The 23,624-nt window shown below is 47.0% G+C and overlaps 3 protein-coding genes across 5 annotated transcripts in view; 1 reads left to right on the top strand and 2 right to left on the bottom strand.

Moving 5' to 3' along the window:
- NDUFA1 (NADH:ubiquinone oxidoreductase subunit A1) overlaps positions 1–23,533 on the bottom strand; it is a 211,783-nt gene extending 188,250 nt beyond the window's left edge. Inside the window, exons 1-2 of the mRNA XM_075763436.1 lie at positions 23,238–23,533; positions 22,921–23,011 (exon numbers count right to left, since the gene is read on the bottom strand). Of these exons, the coding sequence (XP_075619551.1) occupies positions 22,921–23,011; positions 23,238–23,339 (193 nt within the window). The 5' untranslated portion in view covers positions 23,340–23,533. The remainder of the gene's footprint in view (positions 1–22,920; positions 23,012–23,237) is intronic.
- Positions 927–11,816, bottom strand: ZBTB33 (zinc finger and BTB domain containing 33). Of its 3 annotated transcripts, none has more exons than XM_075763548.1 (2): positions 11,680–11,816; positions 927–5,970 (listed from the first exon to the last, which is right to left on the bottom strand). In XM_075763548.1, the coding sequence occupies exons 1-2, from the start codon at positions 11,705–11,707 to the stop codon at positions 3,929–3,931; spliced, it is 2,070 nt and encodes a 689-aa protein (XP_075619663.1). In that variant the 5' UTR covers positions 11,708–11,816; the 3' UTR covers positions 927–3,928. The 3 variants fall into 3 exon arrangements, with proteins under 3 accessions (XP_075619663.1, XP_075619665.1, XP_075619664.1); XM_075763550.1 differs by lacking the exon at positions 11,680–11,816 and adding an exon at positions 7,246–7,367; XM_075763549.1 differs by lacking the exon at positions 11,680–11,816 and adding an exon at positions 6,888–7,355.
- On the top strand, positions 11,937–17,344 carry NKAP (NFKB activating protein). Its single transcript, XM_075763551.1, has 9 exons — positions 11,937–12,234; positions 12,636–12,716; positions 13,116–13,189; positions 13,399–13,518; positions 13,974–14,019; positions 14,417–14,532; positions 14,682–14,757; positions 15,260–15,409; positions 16,043–17,344. Exons 1-9 carry the CDS (start codon positions 11,951–11,953, stop codon positions 16,215–16,217), a joined length of 1,122 nt encoding a protein of 373 aa, XP_075619666.1. The 5' UTR covers positions 11,937–11,950; the 3' UTR covers positions 16,218–17,344.
- Positions 23,534–23,624: the final 91 nt, after the last annotated feature.

Here is a 23,624-nt window from a genome sequence, read left to right as displayed (position 1 = left end):
TAGGAGTTCTAGTAAAATAGCATTGTGCCTTTAAAAAAAACCAACCACAAAACAAGTTCCCGAAAAACCCCTGTATTTGCTAAATTGGAAACTGGTGTTTCTACCAGGATTAGCTGTAGACACCTTTTTAAAAAAAAAAAATATCTGGTTTTAAGAGCCGCACATGCCCCCACACTTAATAATTCTGCAGTTCTACCCCTATAACAGGGTGCCTTGACTGCCTATCAGCAGTAAAGCCGTTACTGCTGATTTTTTGCTTAACACAGAGGTGAATAATCCAGCCAGTGCAATGCCAGTGTCTCCTTTACTTACTTTCATGTTTACTATATTACTTTGGGCCTAATTCTGTCCTGATGATGTCAGCTGTTCTTTGATGTTAGCAGAAGTAGGTGGAAGATAAAGGCATCTGAACCATCATTTGATATGTTACGTAATAAATTGCATTCCTTACCTGGAGTAAGAAGTCTACATAAAGTAACTAATTTTCTCCATGTTAGCCAAAGTTCACCAACAATCTAACTCTACCAAATCGTAACTAGTCAGCAGCCTGATAAGAACTGCATTGCATTGCACTGGTCGCTATGTACGTTTTTTCTTGATTTCTAGCTCATTTGCATTGATAGTAGTAATTGGACAGACTGTTCCACAGCAGCTCCACCTATTCTGAGAGTAAGCATATATCACAACATTCAGCTCACAATACACGGTAGAGTTTTTCAGCTAATTTGCTCAAAAAAACCCCCCAAAATCAAAACCAAACTACCCCAGCAAAAAAACTAAGCCCCAAATAAAAACACCTCTCCCTCCCTAGTGGGTTCCCTGCTACTCCCAAAGACCTGGAAAAGGAAGATACAAACCATTGGTAATCTAACATGTTAGACTATTGAAGTTGAGTTGTCATTAAAAAGAAACGTGCTACACCCATCTTTAGAATTAAACTTTTTTTATTTTTTGCCATAGAAAGCTCTAAGAACTAATATCAAGTATTGATTAATGAAAAGTAGAACACAACTTTAAAAAGTATGTTAAGGAAAGACTGTACAACTATATACATTACAGATCTGGCAAAAATGATAAGTGTTTCACATAGAACAGTTCCTAAGCAATAGCTGTAGAACCCAGGGCTCAATGTATATAGTCGTCAGCTTCTGCATCTTTTTATAAGCTGCATGCCTTAACAGTACAAAATAAATAAGCAGTCAATTGTTATCTCAATATTTGTTTAATTCACATACTGGAATGCTATGGTATGAATCCCCAAAGAAACCATACAGTGAGGATGCACCCACCATTATCATATTTTGCAGCAGATCCATTAATGTTTTTATATGAATATAAATGACTGTGAGGTTTGTCACCATACTCTGTTGAAATTTTTAATTTTTATATAAATCCTTTTTCAGATTTAATCTTTTTCTTCCATTACCCCAAAGCCAATTTCTTAGTATTTACATAAGGTTTTTTATTAAGTTAAACTGGAAGCTAAGTGTTTACAAAAACAAACAAACAAAAAACCAAATATAAGTGCAATATCCAGAAATCTAAATATAAAAGCTCATGGCCCCATAAAAAGTTTTAAAAGCATGGATTTAATATGTTTCCAAACCAATAAATACTGGAAGTGAAATTAAAAAAAAAATGCTTTACATGACCTCTGGACTTTGGATATCAAAAATCACTTCCAAGGAAAACTGAAGACCCTGAGACACATGCAAGCACGAGTCTTCTAGCAAAAATAGTTACAAAGCCCTAATTTTCCAGTTTTCCTCCAAAAAGAGACCTTTAGTAGGCACAGTTTAATTTAAGGTTTTAAATATATCAGCAGCAAATATTGATAGCCATTATGTTTAATTATTAATGAATGTACACTTTGCAAGGTATGCTTAATTCCAGATGTGTCATGTCAATAACGAAAATAACATTGTATTTTTCTTGTCAAGAAGTTCAGGAAGCTTCAATACAGCACGCAGCCAGCTATGCTGGAGCTACCGGTGCTAATACAGGCAATCAATACTTAAGTCCTGTGAGGATTAGGTTTGACTGCTGAAATGCCACCTCAGACAACATCCAACCTGTAACATTTGAAAACATACCCCATTATATTCAAAGGGGTCTGAAAGATGATCTGGAAATAACCATGTATATCATGTTCTTGGCCTACAAAACAGAAGTGCTGAGCACTACATGCATAAGGTAAACAAATCCTCTTTCTCCCATCGTTACTCATACAGATTTCTGGTACCCTTTTTTATCACTCAGGTTGACTTTGAACCATTTACCATTTAAATGCCTTTCTGTCTAGAGCACTGTATGTCTAAAACCTTAACCTTGAAGGTCACAGGATCAAGATGCTCACTTAAAAAATGAAAAAGAAAAGAAAAAAACCTTGAACTGTAATTTAAGCAATGAAAGATTACGATAACTATCTAGTACTATGCACGACAATCTTTCTCAGTCACCTCTAGAACTTGAGCAGTTTTCATATTACCATTTACAAAAATTGAACAAGTCACTAAATTTGAAATGCTAAGCTATGATTCCAGGAAACAGCTGTTTGTTTTTCTCAGATCTACCGTTTCCTGTTCAAGTTGGACATCTCATTTATCTTCTAAGTGCTTTAAATATGTACCAATTGCAAGGAGAGGGGGAAAAAAAAAAAAGGACAATATAATAAACCCCAAACTGAGAACAAATGACAACGAGACAACTGCAGAGAAATTATACTTTGGATTATGGTAGATGTAGGGTCTTTTTTGATTGCTGGTTTACTCCTCATGCTTCCACACCCTATAAATGGAGGGAAAAAAATCCAAATCCTTGTTTCACTTAAAGATCTAGCCAAATAGGTATACAAGATTCTCAGCACTCTCAGTGCTGAACCAATACAGCACTTAGATTATTTCATAGTTTTGAGAAGTAAATTTCAAAGCCTTCAGCTAAAAAAAAAAGTATTACTTTTATTGTATTACTTTTTTTTTTTTTTTAAATACTAGACTGAAGCCCTTCTTCTTGAAGAGCAAAAAAAAGGAACAGTACTTTATTCCAAACTTTATGCCAAAAATACTGGTATCTTTTCCAGTACTAAGAAAAGCTAACATTATGCCTCAAGCTTTGAAAAGGCAAAATTATCTCCTCCCTAAGTGTTCTAAGCTTCCTCACAACTGAGCTTTGTAGGTTTGGGGTTTTTTTCCTCATTGCAAAAGGAGTAAAAATATAATGGTCCAGACACTGAATACTCTGCTCACCGTATTGCCAAGTATAAATGAAATTTGTTCAAGTTAGCCCTAACTGAGCGTCTCTTGTTGGCAAGACTATTTGCATGAAGACAGATAATTCATAGTGCTTGTGAAAGCAGAACTAAGATGCTAGTTCAAAAATACACTACTCCAAACTACTGGATCAGTTATTTTGGACTCTTGCAGTAATGCATTGTTTGCAAAAATAAATATGAGTTGTGGGATTTATTTTTTTTCAAATGGTTCCATATTGGAGAGACTATGATGAAAAGTCTGTTTTCTTGGTTAACATCTAAACACAATTCAGCATTAAAGTGCTAACATGAAAGAAAGGGTTTACACAGTAAGTATGAGTACAGGAAATACTTCAATTACTTTAGAAGAAAGATTTCTAGCTCTTCTGAAGAAATTGTACCTTTTCAAGCTACGAACCCCCACGTTTTGATCAAAATTAACATACCAGAAAACACTGCCAGCTCCTTGGAAATGTCTTATTCTCTAGTCAAGTAAGCTTTCAGATGAATCGCTTCCACAAATCACTTGCAGCTACTAATGATCCATCTAAGCGCTACCATTTGATGACTTGTAACAAGTTAACTTGTTTTCACTTTAACATTTGATTTTACAGCAATTTTAACAGTTCATTTAAAATAGCTGCAATATTCCTGCACTTTTCCAGCATTTAATGCATTTCAGTATGATTCCGGTATTACAAACTCAAATTCAGTACTTCCCTCCGATGGATTTTGTTTAAAAATTGCTTCGTTTCCCTGTGGAATGAAAATGTCATCCCAGGTAATTTGTTTGGATGGAGGGTTAGATGTTGTTCCTTCAGTGCCATCCTTCCCTGCACCAACACGATAAACAATTCCACCCTCGTTTATTACTGGTATACTGCTTGAGTGATCGGTAACGTATGCATACTGTCTGATCTGCAAAGACCTGCAAGGATGCAATCGATAAAGCTTGGTATCTCCAGAAGGGTCTTGGCTATGAACTGATCTTATGTGGGAGGCCGTAATTTGGTAGTTGATGAAAGATTTGCCACACGTCAAGCACTGGTACCTTCGCTCACCGGTGTGGTGAATTTCATGCTTCGTACGGTATTCTGCAAGAGGGAAAACTTTGTCGCAATATCGACATGGATACTTCTTCTCCCAGGAATGAACGTTAAAATGTCTCCGTAAACTCGTCAGACACGCATATGATCTCTTACACACAATGCAAATATAGTAGACTCTTCCATCCACTATGAGCTCGTAATGGTCATCGTGCTTTACTTTCATGCGTTTCCTGTTTGGAGAATCACCACCAGATGTTCTAGGCTTTTCATCAGGCTTCGCTTCGCCTTCCTCAGAATCACCCTTTACAGGAATGACTATGTCGTATGTATCCTCACCGATATTTGCGTAAACCTTACAGCCCGTGGATAAGCCTTCTATTTCAGTTGCTGTATCTAACGTTATGATTTTCTGCCCTTCTGCCACATGTGTTGATGCTATACCTGAACTGAATTCCTTGTTGTTTCCACTAAGGACATCTGAGATTTTTATTTTAAATTCTCCAGGTTTAGAAAATGGCTCTTGTGAAAATGTAACAACCTGTTTTTTCTGTACACCTGATCCTTCAGTGGTTGCTGCCTTAGGTATAGAAGATTGCTGAACCAAAGAGCTACTGCTGACTGAACCAGGACTAGAGGAGCTAATGATATCAACATCATCTTCAACAACCTCTTCATCATCAACAGCAGTTGTTTCCACTTCAGCTACGGAGCCATTATTAGATGGCGGCTGGTTCTCCTCGAGTAAATTAATTGTAGGGGTCACGTGTGTTTGATGCGAGGAGCTGGCACTGAGTGATGAGTTAAGTAGAGGCTTATTTAGCACAATGATATTAGGAGTCAAATGCTGCGGTGTTGCAGAGATAAGTGATTCGGCACTTGATTTTGTTTGGTTTGGGCTTAGCTGACTGGCAGACGAAGTGAGTTTTTGAGCTGCTGCGGTGCTCATCAAATGGGGAGAGCCGCCACTGCCACATGATTTTTGGTCAGAAACGCCAGCTGGACTTGGGCAAAGCTGGTTCTGGGTTGCAGCATTTGTATCTTTAGTACATTCTTTTGGAGGAACAATCTCAGAGCAAAAAATTACATCATCATCCTCATCATCTGAATCACTCACTGTAATTTTTGTAGTCTCATATTCTATGCCATGTAAGGAGAATGATTGTGTTATAACCGGCATCCCATCCGTTACCTCTTGACTCTCTGGCCTTATTACAGGTACTTGTGTTTCAGCATCCTTTTGACCTGGACTAGAAGTTGAAGTTTCTGAAGCACCATCTTTGACCTCGCTTGGCATGTTTTTTCCTTCAGACGGAGGTACGCCCAGATCAGCTATGAATTTAACACCCAGCTGTTGCCCTGATTTAATCAGTTCATCAAGTAAATCAGATCGAATGCTGATTATTTTGGAACTATAAATATAGTTAAGAATTTCTGCGAAAATTTCTGCTCTTACAAAGCTCAGTTCAACCACTTGTCCAGCCACTGAGAAAAGCTGGTGAAAATATGTGCTTGAGGCCGAAAGGATGTTTCTGTGAGCTCGAAATTTCCGGTCTTCCACAATGACAGTAACATCACAGAAAAGTCCGTGGCCGCGTTGTTCATTCAAAGACTGAAGGAGCACATTGGAATACTGTGTGTCTGTCGCAGAAATCAGTTTTTTCCCCTCCATTCCTACAAAGAGGAAGTAAAAGGCATCAAATTAGTAAATATACAAATTTATGGTTTTAACTGCATGACAACGTTCCCGCATTTACTGTTTATTCCTTCTTTTGTAAAAAGAAATCTGGGATAGTATTCCTAAGCTTAAATGCTATAGCACTCTCCAAATTTGTTGCTTATTGTTATTTGTCCCTTCACCTTTTAGACAAGGTACATGCAATTCTGCATATATCCTCTGTTCTTACAAGGTAAGGAACAGAGAAACAACTGCTTATCTGATTGAACAGCAAATAAGGTAAATTTGAAAACCAAAAAGATGCAAGATTCAGGTCCCTCAAAAAGCTACAAACATTGTTAGAGATTTATTTTTCATTGTGAAAATATTCCATAAATTGTTATGAGAAAGCCTGGTAACATCTAGGTTATTTATGGGCCAGACAACAAAATCTGTGCATCCGTATATTACCAGTCAGCTGAGGTTAATGAAAACGCTATTGATACTTCACTTCCTTGCCCACAAAAAGGAACTTCTTTTTTTTATCTCTTTCTCATATATTTGCAAGGTTGTTTTGCGTTTGAAACCAAGCTACTAAGGCAACACAGCGACGAAAAAAGATCTGTAAAGTCAAACTAATCCATCTATCAGCACTTCCGATCCGATGCTCCGCAACAAGATGCAAAAAAACCAACATCAAAATATACAAACGGCGAGATAAGGCCGTAAGTCCTGAATTTTACTCATAAAACTTTATTTCCGTACGCCTGGAAGGGCAGGAGGAGACGAAGAGGCCGCGACCCCCGGCGCCAGCCTCCCCGCTCCGCCGAGCCCAGCACGGCCGCGGCGCCTCAGCCGCGGCTGCAGCACATCTCGCCCTCCTCTAAGGCCGACCGACCGCTCGCCTCCCCCCGCGGCCCCCGGTGAAGTTTACCATGAAAACGAGCGTTTCGAGCCAAAGACGACGACGCCGCCGCGGGGAGGGCACCGTCGCGGGAGGTGTTTCGCGGGTGGCCGCCGGGTCCCACCGGGGGCTCTCCGGGCGGGGCAACAGCAGCCGGGCGGCCCCGCCTCAGCAAGACGGAGCGGCGGCGGCGGCGCTGAGAAGCGGCGGGCCCGGGGAGCGGCCCGGCGGCGGCAGCCGGAGCTGACGGGCGGCGCCTCCGCGCGGCCAGGCCGTGCCTGCCGCCGCTTCCTGCTCGAAGCGAGGCGAGCGGAGCCGGCCCCCACCGGCGGCGGGAGGGGGAAGGCAGACCCGCGGCGCGGAGGAGGAAGACGAGGGTCCGCGTTACCTGCGCTCCGGCCGCCCTTCCCCGCACGACGCTCACCGGCCGCCACCGCTTTTCGGGCTCGGGCGCCGCCCCCGCTGCGCGGCCGCCAGGGGGCGTACCACTGCGCTGCCCTCCCTTGCGGGCCGCCGCGCTCCGCCCGAGCGCGCTCGTCACCCTTCGGCTCCCTGACCCGAAATGCCTCGGGAACCTTCGGAGGCGTTCGGGGCTGGAGGGCGGGGCGGTCCTCCAGCCTCCTGAAGCGGGGCCCTCAGGCTGGGCCGCCCGGGCTGTGCTGTGCTGTGCTCGTTCCTGCCGGGGACTCCTCCGGCCCGGCCGCCTGCCGGGCCCCCCCTGTGGCGCCGGGAGCCCCTCGGCCGCGGTAGCGGTGTAGCGGGCTGGGGTGGTTGGCGGCTCTCAGGACCCCCCCGTACACCGCCTGAGGCTGCACCGCCTGGGTCGCCGCCCCCCCGCGCCGCCTCCCGCCCCTGCGTGTCGGCGCTTCAGGTGCACCGAAGGCCGGCTACAGGCTCCGAGGCCCTGCCGTGGCCACTGGCGGAGGGCGGAGCTCGGCCCCTTGCCAGTTCCTGGTCCTGCTCCACCGGAGGCCTTGGGCAGCCGAAGGCCGAGCACATGGGCCTCACTTCAGCCTTGACAATTCCTGCCTGGCTCCCAGCTATCCTGCTCTCCTTGCCCCAGGCGAAGCCCACAGTAAGCCCTCCCAACACCTGCCGTATGTCTGACCGTGTTGGATAAGGCTGAGGAGATGTGATGGCAGCAGGGTATTTCCCGCAGTGGCTCATTTCCTTCCCAAGGGCAGAGACCAGGCTGGCGCTGCTCTGCCAACCGCTGACGCAGCTGGCACCTCCGCCCAACAGCGAGGAAATCTCCTGTAACCTAAACCCGAACACCCATGCTCACACTGCAGGATCATTTATTTTGTATTCTTTGCACTACAGTGGCACGTGTTAGACTCAGCTAGGAGCTGTACGGACCTTTGACAAAATGCAGCTCTTGACACATTCGACGTGTGGTCATCAAAGTGACGTATCCACAATGCAGGCTCTTGGAAACTGTCACTGTTCATGAATGCTTAAAGAGGACCAAGATCACAAAACATTTTTTTTATCTTCAGTCACTGATCTGTTCCTTTTTTTTTTTCCCTATGGATTTTGTGGACTTGATTTTTCTTAAAATTCAAAAACTTTGCCCAGAACAAATGTCCTTCTGTCGAGTTCAACCAAACGCCACAGTCACTGGCACAAATGACTGCAATCCCTCACTGCATATATCAGCAACAAAATGGTCCTGCCTCGCCTTATGAGCCCTTCTAGCAAGAACATTGCCTGCAATGCTCCCTGCATTTTGTACAGCTTGCAGCAGAAGTGCCTTTTTGAAGTGAGCCTTCAGATCTGAAATGTTACAAAGCCGGTTTCTGTTTATTTATAGGTTTTTCCAGAGAGTAGAATGAAGAAGAATAAATAATAGAATAATCAGGGGGAAAGGTAGGCTTTTTTTCCTCATATAACCCTTCAATTAAGTTTTCTCATTTTATATACGTTCTTAGTAGTTTTTACACAGGAGGTTATATTAAATGAAAGTAACACTATAATACTTTTCATTTTTAACGTATAATCCAGTGTTCTTTTTTCTCCTCCAAAAATGTCAGATGGTCCAAATTAAACCACTTAGCCTTTCATCCTTCGGCTTTAAGGAGTTTTTTTTTCCTCATTGCCTATCTCATTTCTGAATGACTAACAGGAAAATTTACAGATAAAGATGAGCACTGATTTGGAAGGAGCCCTGCTCTTGAGGCATCATCAGTTCTCAAAAATCAGGTTTGAACTGCTTAGGCACAGAAATGCTGGCTGATTTAAAAGATGATGGTCTAGCTGTGAGAGTTGCACCATCTCCTTGACTTTTACCTTTTTGCAGAAGCTTCTCTCTATGGTAAATTCTTAGATATAAAATCTGAACCCCACTGTGGGGGTACTTTGGTGATTTGACTCACATAAAAACTTATATAGTGCCAAAGGAGCCATTTTTATCTAAGATATTGACAAGAAATATCCAGAACATAGGACTAAACGTGGTTCTGGGAACTGAAAAAATAGGTAAGAGACACAACAGTAACTTTTATTTTGATGCATAGAAGTGATTCAGAAAAACTCTGGGATGGAAGCTCTGAAAATACAAAGTACAAATTTAAAGAAGTGATGTGTAGGCTTTTGTGAGAAGACAAAAAACCACAATTCAGTAACAAGTTTTCAGTTAAGCAATTTGAAGAGATGCTCTTTTTAAAAACACAGTTTGTGAGAACAGAAAATTCTTTTAAAGACTTGGCAAATCTATGAGACAAAGAAGCATTCTCTGTCATGAAAAAAAGTATTTTATCTTAAATTAAATTAAATTTGATAAGACAGTGAATTTCCCCTTAGGGCCTTCAGTAAAATCAAAGTTCAACAGTTATCCTAGCTAAGACTACTTTTAGGGACAGAAATATTATTCCACTGTGGAATTTCAAATAAAACACCACTGCTTCTGAAAGACTCTAAAATACTCATTTCCACCATTCATGCTTTGAGGAATTTTCAGACAGTATATTTCCTGTCAATCTCATTATGTAAAGCCTCATATAACTGAATTTAAAGTCCAGTGATACTTTTTATTGACATTAGTAGTCATCATAGATGCTGTTACATACTGTATTTATGTGGTTTGTAGAACCCGTGTGTAAAAATACTTCAAATCACTTTGCAATATCAAGTAACAGAGGTGCAGAGTGGTTGTGAGAGGTAGATGTTCTAGTCACCATTTTGCCAATAGAAACCCTCAGGTGCAGATGTCAGTGGCCTTACCACGCGAGCTGCCTCAGCGCAACCGAAGGCTGGCGGCCAGCTGTGCCGAGCGCTGCGGCGCTCAGCGCCTCTGAACCCCCCTGGCCAGCCGCCTCCCTGCCAGCCAAGTCAGCACACAGTGAACCCAGGCTCCAGCGCACAGTACACTGCTGCCGGTCACGTTTCAGGGTGTTCCACCCTTTTCCTGGGCTAGCCATGAGCCCTGGCTGGAGGGGGATCCCAGGGGAGAAGCTAGGGACGGCCACGTGCCCTCATGAAGGCCTCACGGGGTACATTTACTTGCCACATGGATGAGTCCCTACGTTACGTGTCTGGCCCAGCGGCTTCCATCTTGTTCATGGGTTGGTGACATGACCTCATGTAACCAGGGCTGGGAGTACATAGTGGCCTGGACTTCTTCCTGGGGACATCTGACTTCACATACCACAGGGGTAAATGAACTCGGGCAGCCTGTGAGGAAAGCGGGGATACGGGCTGCTAAGTCTCAGGATCACTCTAGGTTTCGGGTTCTTCCCAAGACTGGAAGCTCAGAGAGACAAAGTCCCTGAGCCTTAACTCACGCGTACAGATTTAACTGGCAAAAATACAGCCACTGCAGACTTCCAGTGACCCTACTGCCGATCAAAACAACAGCCTTTTAAAAGAGCCTTATCTAGTGTAATTAGGCAAGCAGTAGCCCCGATATTCAAAATATTCACAAACCCCCTCAGCAGGGAGATAGCAGGCTGTCCTCAGACAGACGCAGGACACAATAACTCCATACACATATGCAAATCTCCGGTAACATCTTTTCCGTCCCCGTTCTGCATGTGGTTACATGCATGCAAAAGATAATACACAATTTAAATAAGCTTCCTGCTTCTTAGAGATTTTTTTTATGCTGCTTATGATAAGTTTGGGAACTGAAATAGTGTTTCATTTGTGAAAAAGAGACTGACAAGCATCTTTTCTCGACAGCATGAACCAGCAGGGGCTCTCCGGGATGGAGCAGCCGCCTGAAATGCCCGCGGATGCCGAGCTCGCAGGAGCCCAGCAATGTTACACCCCACTTCCCCGGGCAGAGCAGAAACTCGGGTTTTTTTTTAAGAAAGCACGGCTGCAACGTGCTCAAACCTGGCACCCTGTAGGGGAAGGACGCTCGCAGGAGGACAGTGAGCATCTTAATGCATAATTTGTATCATTTTCTCCCCAAATCGCTGCTGTTTCGGGTGTTCCTTACGTGCTGCCACCAAGACCGGCGGCCAGAACCACGACAGGCCGGTCTGGGAGCTGCCGTGTTTTTTAATTTTCAAAAATCAGCCGTGAAGGTGCCGGGCAGCGCTGGGCCCCGGTGCCCGGGGAAGGGGGAGCCCCGGCGCCCGCAGCCCCGCGGGGTCCGGCGGACGGTGAATAACGGGGACTCCCCGCCTGTTCCCCCCCCCCCGCGGCGGAGGGGCCGAGCCCGGCCGCGGGCGGCGGGGGCGGGCCGTGAGCTGTCCGCCGGGCAGTGCTGCTCCCGAGCCGCCCTGGACAGCTCCCGGCCGCGGCCCCGCGCCCGGCTCCCCGACGGTGCCCCCCGCCTCTGGGGCTCGTGTCCCGTCCCCCGCCGCCGCCGCCTTACCTGGCGCCGCCGCCTCCCGCACGTCCATGCTGCCGGGCGGCCGCTCGCGGGGACCCGACCCGGCCGCCGCGGGGCTGGCCCGCCGCCGGCAGCACAAAGAGAGCCGCCGCCGCCGCCGGGAACGCCGCCGCCGCGGCGCCGTGTTGCCGCACGGGCGGGTGGGGCGGTGCGCCCCGCCGGGCGGGGCTGCCCCGCTTCCGCCCCGCCGCCGCCGCCCGCCCACGCCCGGACGGGAGGGCGCCGGAAGCCGCGAGCCTGCCGGAAGCGGTTCATGCGCAGCGGCCGCCCCGCCGTCATGGCGCCGACGTCGCGTTCCCGCAGCCCGCCGACCGCCAGCCCCGAGCGCCGCGGCCGTAGGTCGCGGTCCCGGTCCCGGTCCCGGTCCCGGGAGCGCAACGGCCTGAAGCGCCCGAGCCACCGACGGAGCCGCAGCTGGTCTCGCTCCCGGGAGCGCACCCCCGGCGGGCCGCGCTCCGCCGCGCACCACGGCCACCACCACGGCAAGGCCTGGCCCGAGTACTACGAGAAGGAGAAGGAGGAGATCCTGCGGCAGAGGCGAGCGCCGGTCCCGGGGCTTTCCGTAGGGCTTGTCGCGCCGGTGGCTCCGCTCCGCTCGGAGGAACCGGCGCCCTGGGGAGGGGAGGGCACGGAGCCGGGCCGGCGGGTTCCCGGGAAGGGGGCGGCTGAGCCCGTTTCTGCGGCGCTGCCCGGTGCTTTAAGCCCCTTCGGCCTTTCCTGGCGGCGGGCATCGCCTGAGGCGTTCCCCGCGGTTGTGGCGGGGGCAGACGGGACGGGGCGCGGCTGGAAGGGTGCTGACACCCGTTACCCGCCGGTCCTCCGCAGCGTGCGGAGCTTTGCTTCCGGTAACCGTTAGAAGCGGTGACGGATACCGGGCTTTAAAGCTCGTGTGCTGGGGATAGCACACTGGGCTTCAGTGGAGGTGTTTTCCATGACAGGAGACTAAATGAGAGAGAGAGGATTGGAGAGCTGGGAGCACCTGAAGTGTGGGGACTGTCACCAAAGGTTCCTGACCCCGAGTAAGGCACATTCTTTCTTCTTTCCTTCTGGTTTTTATGATATTGATTATGTATCGGTTTAATTTACAAAAATGTTTTATCCCTATGCTAGTCCCTTTGCCACAACTCCTGTTGTGTCAGTTTGTTTTTGAATCAACATAATGAGATTATTACTTCTTTTTTTTTCCCCTCTCCAAATAATCAGTATGTTGGAATTATGCAAGAAATGATTCATTGTAGATCAGGTGACCTTTATGTTGTGGTTCTGAAAGCAGTTCCCGTGCTGCAAATTAGCTGTTTAATAGTTTACTCTATTGCAAATATTGACTCAAAATCTTCAAGTATCTGTTGGTCACATGTACTTTTGATTTTGAATACTACAAAATAGACTTTAAATAGCAAACTTTTATTTTTATTCAGTTCTGATGAGCATACACCAGTAGAAGATGAAGAGGCAAAATCTAAGAGTAGTTCTTCAGATTCCAGCTCAGAAGGTACGTTGTTTTGCGTACACAGCTTTTTTCAAAAATGGGAAGCTACCAAAGTCTCGAACCCACTGTTGTTGCTTGCAAGAGGTTCACTGACTTTGATAGGTGGAAGTGAGTGTGGTGGGCTCCACCTCAAAGGGGAGCGTGTCTTTGGGAAATGCATATAGAGCTAGACGATCTTTGTTCTCTGATGTTATCTTTTAAAAACGTTCTAGAGGAAAAAAAGAAAAAGAAGAAGAAAAGAAAGAAGAAAAAGCGGAAGGCATCCAAAAGAAAACGCAGAAAGCATTCTGAGGACAGCGACAGCGAGTCAGAGTCTGAGCAGAACTCCAGTGGTAAGAAAAGAAGGTTTTGACTAATGTGCATGGTGCGTAGAGCTCTCCTTCTGCTCCTCTGAACGCAAAGCGACGCTTGTGGCTTTTTTTGCACGCTTGCGGTGTTCTGAAATTACAGAGCTGCAGCATCAATCTGGTTTTCTTTTCTTTCACCATCTTGCTGGGTTTGCAGTGCCTTTTCCTTGAGTGCTTGCGGTCTGGCCTGAGCAAATAGGATTCCTGAATTTAGCATCCGTTGGGTGTCTCATGCCAGAGATATGTTTAATATGTTCTCATAGCAAACAAGACTGTAGAGAGCTTTCTACTAATACTTTCTCAGTATTACTTAAACAAATCACATCTGAGAAGCTGCGTACTAAGGCATTCTGGTGAAGGCAGTTAGTTACTCACAGTGAAGTTACCTACTTAGTTATAGCTAATCATCTCTTTTTGATAATATACTTTCTTTTTTTCAGATGAAGATAAAAAGAAAAGCAAGAAGAAGAAAAAGAAGAACAGAAAGTAAGTTTCCAGGTTGTTGCATGTAATTCTACCTGCTGTTGACTAGAGGGCAGCACCACTTTCTTAGCAGGTAGTGAGGAAGGCTGAGCACTCTTGTAACTAGCGCTGTAAACACTGTCAAATAATCTTAATTTGAGGGATTATCTACAGAACCATGCAGCATAGAGGACATAGGAAGCCACTTTCTAATATCGTATGAAAGGCATAACAGTGCATATATTGTCTTTGTTTTGCTGTAAGGCATTTTCTGTGAAGCAACGACAATCGATACGCAGACAGCCGCTCTTCCCGTGGGTGGAAGTTGTCTTGAGAAACTAATGACTTGAGTATGATTCCAAGCGCTTTCTTTCATCTTAAATTTTGGTAAATAGCATGTCTGTCTTTGACTTTATCACAGAAAGAAGTATAAGAAAAAGAAGAATAAGAAGAGCAGGAAGGAATCCAGTGATTCAAGTAGTGAAGAGTCTGATGACGAAACTTTTCAAGGGGAAGATCTCTGGATTGAGAGATCAAGTAGGTTCACCTGACTTTAAACTTGGATTGAAATTTCTTGGTGTCCTTCTCGTGAATTCTTTGTTAGGTGTTGCTGACCTGTGTAACTCTTCTAATAACAAAGAACAATGGGCACAATATTGATCTTCCTCATTATTTGATTGTTACAGAAAACACAGAAGCTGATAGCTTGATTGGACCAGAAGCTCCCAAAACTCATGCATCTCAGGATGATAGGCCTCTGAAGTGAGTAGTCAGCTCTAACGGGTCTTTGATCAAATGAAGTAAACCAAGCCTGAAGGTTACTGTTTGAAAGGGCCATTATAACAACGTGGCATGCATTAGAGAGAGATGCTTTGCCAGAAACTCACAGCAGAAGTGGTAGTGGTGCCAGCCTTTACCCTGGTCTAAATTCAGGTGGAAAAGTCTGTCTTATGCTTTTTTAACCTTGATTCTTAGAAAATCAATTGTAAGATGCCTTTATTCTAATGCTCTGCAGTATTGTGACTTTTTAGTGTCTTCATTACTGTTTAATCAGAATGGATTCAACTGGTAATTTCAGATATTGTTGCTAGTGTTGGCTATAAGGAAGAAACAGACCAATATGTGGGGAAGAATAAGAAAGTGCTTAAAAGTGCAGCTGCAGCAACTAGTGAACAGGGAAGCTGGATGTTTAGCCCAGGCTCTCTCTGTTTGAGACTGATTGAAGTCAACACTTTGCTGGTCTTTTTTTTTTTTTTTTTTTAAGCTACGGACATGCCCTCTTGCCTGGTGAAGGTGCAGCAATGGCAGAGTACGTAAAAGCAGGAAAACGTATACCCCGGAGAGGTGAAATCGGCTTGACCAGTGAAGAGATCGCATCGTTTGAGAGCTCTGGTTATGTCATGAGTGGCAGCAGGTATGGTTTTGATGATGGTAATGGTTCAGTGACATTTTCAAGAATTGCTTCCTCTGGCTGGTTGGAAGACTGCTTCCAAGCTTTACTCGAAAGCACAGAAGAGAAGGTGCTCTGTGTGCTTGCAATAATCTACACTGAACTCCCTATTGCTATAGATAGATGGGGAGTTTTTTAAGGACACTTCCTCCTAAAGAGCAAAAACTCTTTCCAGGTAATATACTTCTAATTATCTTCTATTTCAAATGAGGAGATGCTTGTGTCGAGTGACTCAGGGGTGTGTTTGGACAGCAGTGGTAATGTGCTGCCTCTTCAGTAGGAGACAAATCAAAGTGTGAGAGGTTGGTTGCACTTGTTTATCATGGAGTCCAACAGGAATTTTGGTAAGCCAGCAGCTGACACCCTGGGGGCAGAGGGGCTTCTGGCTGACTGCCTGAGAGCAGACACCCCCAGAAGTCAGTTTCTTGCTCTGCCATGCTCCTTCCTGGGAAGGTTTGTGTGCAGTTTGGATTCTCTAGTGTAGGTATCTTTATTTATAAGCCCCTCAAATCATTCAGGCCAGTTGATGGATGGAAGCTGTGATGGGGCATTACACCTGTCTGCCCGTGCTGATGTACGCGATGTTCTCCTCCGCAGACATCGCCGAATGGAAGCTGTGCGTCTGCGTAAGGAGAACCAGATTTACAGTGCAGATGAAAAGAGAGCTCTGGCATCCTTCAACCAGGAGGAGAGGAGGAAACGAGAGAACAAGATCCTTGCAAGCTTTCGAGAGATGGTCTACAGAAAGACTAAGGGCAAAGAGGAAAAATAATTCTTCATTTGAACAGTACACCATAGATTCTACCAAGCAGCAGCTAACCTGTACCAGTCATGATTTGAAAAAAGCTGCAAGTGCTGCAGTGCCTTTCACCCCACAGGGCCAAGCCTCAGGAGTGGATTACTTGTATCAAGGAAACACAGTTACTTTTGTCAGATTTTCTTGGATGATTTGTTCACCATCTACAAGGAATCCCTGTCAAGTGAAAGGCTACAAGGTAGAGAAGGCAGGAACAGGCAGGGAAGATTACAGGTGGCGATGTTCTGCACTCGCTTTGAATGCGACAAGCAGAAGGATTCCATGGGAGGGCTTTGTTACCTGATGCTGATAAGTGGGATTTTCCATTTATTTTTGACTAATGAGAGTAGACTGGCCACCAGAAGCAAGCTACTAGTAACATTAGCAAAAATGAAGGAACTCTTTAAGTTCCTGTTTAAGATCTAAGACTGTCCACTTAGATATTTTTTCATAAGTCTTTTAGATTTATTTTTTTCTCAAAACAGTTGAGTTTGGTTTGTGGTTCAAACTAGACTTGTAAATAGAAATGTGTTTGTTATTTAATACAGATGAGCTTCAGTTACTTTAAAGCAAGCAGATCACAATTGGGGTATAAAGTAACTGTAATAGTAATAGCAGGGTCTGATCTTCAATCCACCGAAGCCCGTGGTGAAGAGCTAAGTTGCTTGCTTCTTTTTCTCCTATGTTATACATAGGTATCAGAGCAGTGGGGTGCAGTGATTGGCACCCCTGGATGTATACAGGTGGTAACAAGGGATGTGTTTTTCAATTTCTTTTGAAATTTTTTTTGTCTGTGGAAGTGTTCTAGATTAAAGCTTAAATGCTGTGGTATTTTAATTTGGTCTGTTTCAGCAGCAATGTATGGCTGTCTTTAAACTCTGTACTCAGAGGCCTGCTCCGGGTAGTGCTTCTGTGGTGGTTATCTTTGATTCAACTGCGTATTTCCAAATATACTCCCCTTAGCTGCCTTTTCTTCAAATGCTTTTAAAAACAAAGTGTTTTCTAGAGATTGGGTTTTTTTCCCCTAAATCTCTGTGTTGTAGTTTTGGCAGCAGAGATGTCTTGTATGTTTGTACAAAGAAAATAAAAGTCCTATAATGTTCGCCCTGGAGTTCTGCAGACTTGGCATTCGCAAACAGCAAGTCCAGCCAGCTGCCTGTTCCCATTTACAGTCTGGAACCTGGTTCTGTCCTGCTGTACCCACCTGCACCTGCAGGGGACCATCATGTAAAGCCAGCTGCCAGGTCAGGCCGTAGTTGATTTTGCACAGATTTAATGCTTTTTATGTATCCACAAAGTAGAAATGCTGATAAGGAAGAGTCATTCTTTCTTCATTGTGTTTATCTGATTCTCCACAAAATACCAATGGAGCGTTGGTGAATTGGAGCTGTTCGTTAGAAAGTAAGTCTTTCCATGAGGATTATCTTATTTTCCTTGATGTCCTTAAGCCACTTTTCTCTAAACTGACACTGTTCTGGCCTGGAGGATGGAATAAAAAGAGGGTAAATTGTAAGAATAATATTGAATCCAAGCTGAGAGCTGGCCTTTATTCACAGGGCAAGCCTGTCTGCTGAAAAAAAGACCACCACCTAAACCTGTGTTAACCCAGGACAAATTCATTATGGAGAGGGCAGATGCTCACGGGGCAGCTACCCGTGCTTGCGGTGGAGTGAAGCTAATGATAAGCAGGGTCATTTGGTTTTGCATAGCAAGGTTTTGACAGCTTCCTTCACCTCTCTGCTATTATTGCAAACGTATTTACATCAAGCTCCCTGTTTGTTTTTGGCATGGAAAAGCTTGCTAGAACCTCCTGAATTGTGTCAGTGATGGAAGAGTAATAACATTTATCTGTGAATCAGCCTGCTGGACTCCAGAGTGAAGAATACACTCTGCAAGAGAGGAGAGACAGCGCAGAGTTCACATGCAGGACCTCAAACAGCAGACATTTTAATTAGGTGAGAGCTACTATCTACTTCTTCAAAAGTAACCTCTGTATTTGTATAACATTTCTGAATTAGAATAATTTTGGTTTAAAGCTTCTTGTGAAGGCAAAGACTCAGACGTTACAATTTTAAGCTTGTGCTAGGATGTAAGATTTCTGACCAGTGGCTATGAGCTGTTCTGCTGGTTTTGGCTGGAGTAGAGTTAATTTTCTGCACAGTAGCTGGTGTGGGGCTGTGGGTTGGAGTTGTGCTGGAAACAGTGTCAGTAACACAGGGATGTTTTCGTCACTGCTGAGCAGTGCTGACACAGAGTCGAGGCCTTTTCTGCTTCTCACACCACCCCATCAGCAAGTGGGCTGGGGGTGCACAAGGAGTTGGGAGGGGACACAGCCGGGACAGCTGACCCTGACTGACCAAAGGGATATTCCATACCATATGATGTCATGCTTGACAATAAAACTAGGGTGGAGTTTGGCAGCAAGGGCTGCTGCTCAGGGACTGTCTGGGCATCGGTCAGTTGGTGGCAAGAAATTGTTTTAATTTGCATCATTTGTCCGTCTTAGTTTTTATTTTTCTCTCCTGGTTATTTTTTTTTCCTTGCACCTTGTTATTAGTATTTCTTTTTTTAAATTATTAAACTGTTTTTATCTCAACCCATGAGTTTTCTCACTTTTACACTTCCAATTCTCTCCCCTGTCCCACCGGGCAGTGGGCAGCTGTGCAGTGCTTGGTTGCCAGCTGGGGTTAAACCACGACATCTCTGGACTGCTACTTGGGGACCCATAGCCGGTAAGTAAAAAAGTTAAGGTTCAGTATGACTAAGCGTAGGTTCTGGAGGTAAAAAGTCTACTCAGTGTGATTTATTTCTTTTTTTTTTTCCTCTTGAGCTGCCACATATTATGGTACAGGTGACAAACTTCAGGCCGATCTGGAAAGGGGTTCTGAGACCGCATGAAGAGCAGCGGGCCAGTCTCCCTCTGCAGATTCCTTGTTCCGTAATTCTCCTCCACTCAGCCCTGCTTAGAGCTGCCCAGAGCAATTGCTGTTGCTTGGAAGGGGAAGACGGTATGAGCAGGAAAGCAGATGTGGGATCCCGCCAGATTGTCTGTCATGTTTCTGCCAGTCTCCACAATTTGGAAACTAAACCAGCCTCCTGCTCTGTGCTCTGCCAACCACAGACTCCGTCCAGCCTGTTGCACAGAGGTGCCGTAGGCTCTGAACACCAGACAGACACAGAGCCCTTCAGAGGGAAAAGACCACGGAGACCAATGGGAACCTGGTTTAGGTTTGTGCATGATAGGAGAACAAATATCAACAGGTAATACCACCTGCGAGAAAGAGCAGTGAAACTTTCCTTTGCTCATTGCACCCTTTGTTCTGTTTCTTACGGGAGTTTTCCTCATTTGGTTTCATCCCCTCAATAACAAAATTGGGAAGGACAACTGCAACATAGGTGTCTGCTTGGAAAGACAGATGGGAGAAAAGGAGTCTGAGGACTCTGGCATAGGAGTTGTGCCAAAACACAGGGAAGCATCTGAGAGGGAACTGGTCAACAGGTTGGAAAATGGCTTAGGAGCTGATGGGAAGGTCTTGTGCTGGAACCGCTGGGGAGGCAAGGGCTGGGACACAGACCCCTGAGGAGCTCTGTGTGTGACAGATGAGGCCCACTCATTTATTGCATCTCATGCAACAAAGGAAGCGTCTTCCAGCTGCTGCTCAGGACATGCTGTAGGGTGAGCACAGCCCAAGGCATGGTGTCAAACAGAAAAGGCCTCTTCTGAGCCCAGAAATTCTCCATGGGACGTGCTCACCTGGGCAGGATGAGTCTCACAAGAGCTATTCAGGGCCCCTTGGTATCTGGAAGGATTAAAGCAATCCCTGCCTAAAGCAGCCCTGGTTTGCTTTTCAGATGTCTCTGTATTTTAGGAGAGGTGCTCAAGGCTAGTGTGAGCCCTGGAGGCCTGTCTCCTCCTCTGCTTCTCTCCTGATCTCCACATCTTTTCCCTCTCTTATTTCTCATCCTCCTGATCTTCTCTTCCTGCTAGTTCTTCTGTCTCTCCAGCCAGCACTGTAGCTGACTAGCTGCTGGTGAGTGCTTTGGGCTGGTATTTCATTGATTCCCAAGCTCTTTTCAACCCTTCAGAAAACTGGGACCTTGACAAGCTTGTCAGGAGCCAGACCCCAGGCTGACCACATCTAGAATGCACGAGTAGCTGGACAGCTTAATTTAACCACAGAGGCTCGTGTGAGTCTGAACAGAGTCCCACGGAGCAGTGTGAGATGTATCTGTCCCTGCCCAGTGACACAAGCTATGAGATACGGTTCAGGACTACTGCTAGACTATCAGAAACACTTCATCCCAACCCAGCTAATCAGCAGAGGAATTCAGATGCAAATTTCTGTGTCTGAACTTGCTGTTATTCGTGCAGATGTAGATCCAGAAGAATTCTGTTTACATCAGTGTATTTTCTTTTTCTGTGATATTATTACTTTTTCAGTACGGCTCCAAGCAAATAGAGGGAGGTATATTACAGAGCCACTCGCACAGAGCAGAGAAACGGACTTAATTACTTACAGTCAGCAGAAAACAACCTCTAGCACTGCTGGGCATCCTCGGCTCTCACTGGCTGCGGAACAGTGAAAGGGAATTTTGCTGCTGGCCCGGCTGCTCTGCCCAGCTGAGTAAGTGTAACTTTCCAGTCACAGGGCTGGAAATATCTCAGAAATTTCTCTGATTTGCGTGACTGTGCACCTTGTTCACTCTGTGGTTATTTGTGGTTGCTCCACGCCCCGTGCCCCGCAGTGAATCAGTGTTAATGGTAGTGACACAAGATCTACATTTCACTCTCTTATTTGCCACACTTTAACAAGCAGAAAAGTGAGAGTCATTGTTTATAGTGGATTTAGGGTATAGCAGAAGCAGTTTTCAGCTGTATTGTAAGTTAAAACTGCTGAATGTTACTGTGGTGGGTGGGAAGAATCGCAAGCTGCAGGAGGTGACTGGCTGTTCACGCAGACTGCTGCGCAGTCAGTAGGGTCGCTACAGGGAACTGCAGGTCAGCAGAAGTGGGCGCAAAAATAGGAGCAGTCCTGCTGTCTCTGCAGTTTGCTAGTACTTAATATTGCAGATGCATCTGTAATGGCAGTTTTAGGGTGGCATTCCTTTTCTTCCTCTCACAGACACCTGTGCAGTGTATATCAGAGCGCATAAAGCAAGGAAACTAATTCTGTCCAGAGCTTATATACAACTGTATTGGGTTTGCATGGCAAGGTTTTGGTAGCAGGGGGCTGCAGGGGTGGCTTCTGGGAGAAGCTGCCAGAAGCTTCCCCCATGTCCAACAGAGCCAATGCCAGCCAGCTCCAAGGTGGACCCGCTGCTGGCCGAGGCTGAGCCCATCAGCGATGGTGGTGGCACCTCTGGGATAATGTATTTAACCTGTGCAACACCAGGAGCAATTGCAGCCAGAGAGAGGAGTGAGAAGATGTGAGAGGAACAACTCTGCAGACACCAAGGGCAGTGCAGAAGGAGGGGGAGGAGGTGCTCCAGGCGCTGGAGCAGACATTCCCCTGCAGCCTTTGGAGAAGACCATGGTGAGGCAGGCTGTCTCCCTGCAGCCCATGGAGAATGATGGGGAGCAGAGATTCCACCTGCAGCCCCTGGAGGACCCCACACCAGAGCAGGTGGATTCCCAAAGGAGGCTGTGGCCCCGTGGGAAGCCCCCACTGGAGCAGGCTCCTGGCAGGACCTGTGACCCCGTGGGGAGAGGAGCCCACGCCAGAGCACGTTTGCTGGCAGGACTTGTGACCCTGTGGGGGACCCCAAGCTGGAGCAGTTTGTGAAGAACTGCAGCCTGTGGGAAGGACTCATGGTGGAGAAGTTCATGGAGGACTGTCACTGTGTCAGGACCCACACCGGAGCAGGGGCAGGGTGTGAGGAGAGAGAGGAGCAGCAGAGACAACATGAGATGAACTGAGCACAACCCCCTGACCCCCTGTGCTGCTCGGGGTGAGGAGGTAGAGACATGAAGGGGAGTGAAGCTCAGCCTGGGAAGAAGGGAGGGGTGGGATGTTTGAAGATTTGGTTTTATTTCTCATTACCCTACTGTGATTTGATTGGTAATAAATTAATTTTCCCCAAGTTGAGCCTGTTTTGCCCCTGACAGTAATTGCTGGGTGATCTCCCTGTCCTTATCTCCACCCAAGGGCCTTTTGTTGTATTTCCTCTCCCCTGCCCAGCTGAGGAGGGCAGTGACAGAGCAGCTTTGGGGGGCACCTGGCCTCCAGCCAGGGTCAACCCACCACAGCAATGCAGATACAAGGGTTGAATACGTGTATATCTTTATTAGTTAAATCATTTTATATAGATATGTGGATTCTTCAAAATGCTGCCACCTTAGTCTATGTTCTCCAGACCCTGAAAAAGAAAAAGTAACAGCTGTATCTGCACCGTTCTCATCACTCACTTGCAGGAGGGCATAGCTCAGAATGCAGGTTTTCAAACTACGATTAAGTACCCAAGTCCTAATTTAAAAAAGAAAAAAACAAACAAACAAAAAAAACCTTAAATGCACATCCCCACGGGCCGGCCAGCTGCAGGTACAGAGCGAGCTCTGAGAGCTCCAAGAGCGCCCAGCGTAGAGGCCGTGGGAGCCCCCAGCCCGGAGTTTGGGGATGGGGGAGCGGCGCTTGGCTCCCGCTTCCCTCCCCGGGTACCTTCCCCCGAGCCCCGGCACCTGCCTTGGACACGTAGTACTTGTTGACACCCGAGAGCCGCCGGTCTCTTTCCATCAGGGCCCACTGGTAGGGATAGCGGGCGACCCTCTTCTCCTGCGAGCACGCACAGCGCTGCCGTCACGGCCCCGGGGAAGGGGCTCCCGGGGGAAGCGGGATGGAGGGGACGGAGGAAGGGGGGGGGGGATCCCGGGAGGGAAGAAGGGGGGGAGAAGGGGAATCCGGGGGGGAGGGGAGCGGAGCCCCGCGATCCCGGGCAGGGCCGCCGGGGAGGGGGGGACGGGGGAACGTCGGCGGCCCGGTCGCCCCGCCCCGCGCTGACCTTGCCGCCGTTGCACCAGCGGTGCATGTAGACGGTGGAGAGGCCGGGGATGCTGAGGCAGATGCCCATGATGGCCAGGCCGGGCAGGATCTCGTACCACATCCCGCCGGTGTCGCGCTGCCCGCACCCCCGTACCGGGCTCCCTGCGGGCACTCCCGGCCTGCCCCGCGCGCCTTCCCGGCCTGCCCCGCGCCGCCGTCACTACCGAGGCAGGCCCGGAAGGGAGATGGGAACGACAGCGATGCCGAGGGGCCGCGCCTCGGTAGTGCCGGGGCAGGAAATGAGGCCGGGGCCGGGCAGGCTGGGGCCCCAGAGGCCGACCCCGCCTGGTGCGGGCCGTGCCGGGATGCGCGGGCCCCGCCGGGGGCGTGCCGGGAGCCGTAGTCC

This window comes from Balearica regulorum, chromosome 11, assembly GCF_011004875.1.
Source record: "Balearica regulorum gibbericeps isolate bBalReg1 chromosome 11, bBalReg1.pri, whole genome shotgun sequence".
Taxonomy (NCBI): domain Eukaryota; kingdom Metazoa; phylum Chordata; class Aves; order Gruiformes; family Gruidae; genus Balearica; species Balearica regulorum.
Note: the sequence above shows the minus strand (reverse complement) of the source record. Positions and strands in the feature narration are given on the sequence as shown.